Genomic DNA, 3,010 nt, shown 5'->3' on the forward strand with positions numbered 1-3,010 from the left:
AATTGTTCGGGCGATGAAAGTGGATGCGGAATTGCAGGAGAAAGCCCTTTGCTTTGCTAACAAAAGCCTGGGAGAGCAATTACTTCGTCTCTATGTTGCAGTCGAAGAAATCGGAAAGCATAACAAAACGGCGCATAAACTGCAAACGGAGTCTTGGGAACCTAGTGAAGAGCTCAAGGTAATGTTGCATGGACGTGCCATGTGGATTCCATGCCAGCGCACTTATTCGCTTCTGTACCTCAAATAGACCAACGTTCGCCGCGAAGCCAATCGCATCACCAGAAACCCGCTCACAAAATCCTACGTTGGCAATATGAAGACCTTGACGCAAAAAATATTCGATAAACAGTGGGGCGTCACCAAGACCAGTGGTCTAGTACCCGCTCGGTTCAAGGCGGTATCGAAACGCGCAAGTACGGCACTTTCCCGTGTGAAGGCTGATATGAAGCGCGTCATTTGGGACAACAAAGCAGACTCCATCAACAGGGCGAAATTAGACGTTTTTGCCCACGATTTGTTTGGAGTAAAAGTGGTAACCGAGAATCACCTTGTGGGAGCAGCCATCCTTCAAGCCATCACAAGGGAGATGAATGCAGCAGACCGTGCACCCAAGCAATACTGGATAGCTGTCTCTAAGGTGACCGCCTTGAATCTACGCACAAATGCGGACGAGACAACGTGCCCCTAACTCAGCAATGACACCCCACAACTACAGAAGTTGGAGGCCATGTACAAGATGGATCCAGCCGCTCGCAAGACTCTGATTGACAAATGTGTCAAGAATGACAGAATGCTCTACGTCGACAGCTCTCCGTCGTTCAACGTTGACGGAAATGATGAGGACAAGGATGATCCCAATCAGTCTGATGGAGACGGAGAGCCAGTCACTAAGAAGAAGGTGCCCGACCACGTTGACGATTTCGGCGACGAGGAAGACGGCCTCTTCAGTGATGACGATGGTATCTCTGCGTGAATGATCTTCCAGCAATCCGTCAGCAATGCCTCTTCAATTCTTACGTGCACATATCAACATGTTCGTCATTTCCTGGGTACGCAGCCTCCGTCGGTACCGCCAACACACTCCCACTTATTTAAAGGACGATACCACCATCCGTTGCTCCTCACTCAGCTCGTCGCCATTTCCTCGCCACTCCCACAGTCCCCCAAATAAACCCGCAACCGTGTCGTCGCCCAAAGTAGCCTCCCGCGTTGTCGTAAGTGCATCCGGTCGCAACCTCACAACCACTGCCTCCAACGACCAACGACTCCATCATTCCACAACCCACGACAAGGCGGCTTCTTTCCCAGCACGTACTACCCACGGTATCAACTCTCCTTCATGAAGTCTTACTCTCTTCGTCGCACTTGGGACTCCTGGATTGAGGTGTATTTCCCGTTTACACCCTTGCTGCCCTTTGCTTTCCAAGTCGCCACTCCACCGCAGAACATCATCGGATCACGAGTAGATGTCTACACACATCCATGAGTGGAGACGACAAATCGGTGTCAGCTGTGTGTCTGGGGGAGCTTCCTGTGCTTCGGGTGGGACCACTCTTTTGCCCCCGCCTTGAGGGACTTTGAAAATTTGTACATATTGCACCGTGTATTAACCCTGATTCTGCAATAGATGTTCATATATGATATTGGATATGATTTTCACGTCCATCAGCGCGTGATTCGGATGTCGCCCAAAGATGTGAATATCACGTCCCTCGCATTTCCAAAGTACGTGCAGCTGCATATGATGTGCACATTCCAGACAAAAGGAGGTGAAAAACACGTCCGATGCATGTGAACGGGGTGTCCGGCAGGAAGTGCGTCGGATGTGCGCCGGAAGTGAAAAACACATGTGCACCCAGAAGGAAAAAACATGTGCGAACGGATGTGAAAAGGAAGTGCAGATGGAGATGCGACGCAGGTCAAATGTCATGTGAAATGCAGGCCCGTCATGATCCAGGTTGTACAAATAGTTATTTCTGTCTGCTGCCCGGCTCAGAAGGACATTCTCGTTGATGGGTTCAACCTACATACACCTGTACTGGCAAGAGTGACGTCAGCTACGTGCCGGTGCAGGTTGAAGTTTCACCCCGTGTCCACTTATCAATGTTACAGTACAGAGAGTAAAGAACTGTACTACAATAGGGCGTTTCACTAGCCCCCAATAATCGAAAACAGTAACGGCAGATAATCGCGAGATTAGCGAAACTGCGAGCGCGTTTGGCGACGCTTCCAGAGTTCGTGCGCGCAGGCTCCCCCCAATCACGTCCCGATGATCTGTCGGGCTTCTCCCAATTTCTGGGGCTAGTGAGGCCCCCGCTCCCCAGTTCCGCTACTCCAGGGTGTAGAAAAACAGGATTCTCGGGGGGAGAGCAGCAAAAAGGCCTCCAGCAAACCTGGGGTCTTCAGGACCCTGCGGGTGTTCCGCCTCCCCGCCCGCACCAACAACAAACCCCCCTCACCGTACACCCCCCCATCGCCCCCGACACCATGTCGTCTGCTGACGCTGGACCCTCTACTGCCGGGGCTCCCGGGGCCCGCAAGCCCCAGGCAAAGAAGCCAAGCGCGAAGTCCGCTGCGGGGAAGCAGCAGGCGGACGGTGCATACGCTTTTTGGGACGCCAAAGAAGAGGCGCTCTTGGTGGATTGGCTCTCTACGGGCAAGAACTCCAAGGCCCTGCAGCATCGCGACACCCCGGAGGCCAACGGGGTCAACAGCTCGAAGAAGGATAGGCGAACGGACGTGATTCGGAAGATAAAAATGTTCATGTATGAGAACCGAAAGGACATGACCGAGACTCGCATCAAGAACAAGCTTGCACAGTGGGATAAGAAGTTCAAGGAGGCCAAGTTTCGATTCAATCAGACGGGGGAGGGTCTCACGGAGGAGGAGAAGAGGAATACCCCCAACATACAGGCCTATATCATCAAGATCTTTCCGTATTTCTTTGAGCTTGAGCCTTATTGGTCCCGCGCTGGCACGACGGCCTTGCACTCGGTAGGGTCTCAGGAGT

General features: G+C 52.4%; 1 protein-coding gene across 1 annotated transcript; it reads left to right on the plus strand.

The window, feature by feature from the left end:
* Nucleotides 1–13: 13 nt before the first annotated feature.
* EV422DRAFT_569144 (uncharacterized protein) lies at nt 14–1,095 on the plus strand (the record flags this gene model as incomplete). Its single annotated transcript, XM_053072732.1, has 4 exons — nt 14–178; nt 248–637; nt 716–959; nt 1,058–1,095. 4 exons carry the CDS (start codon nt 14–16, stop codon nt 1,093–1,095), a joined length of 837 nt encoding a protein of 278 aa, XP_052923797.1.
* Between the last annotated feature and the right edge of the window lie 1,915 nt (nt 1,096–3,010).

Source organism: Fimicolochytrium jonesii (genome assembly GCF_025526975.1).
Source record: "Fimicolochytrium jonesii strain JEL569 chromosome Unknown EV422scaffold_19, whole genome shotgun sequence".
NCBI classification, from domain to species: domain Eukaryota; kingdom Fungi; phylum Chytridiomycota; class Chytridiomycetes; order Spizellomycetales; family Powellomycetaceae; genus Fimicolochytrium; species Fimicolochytrium jonesii.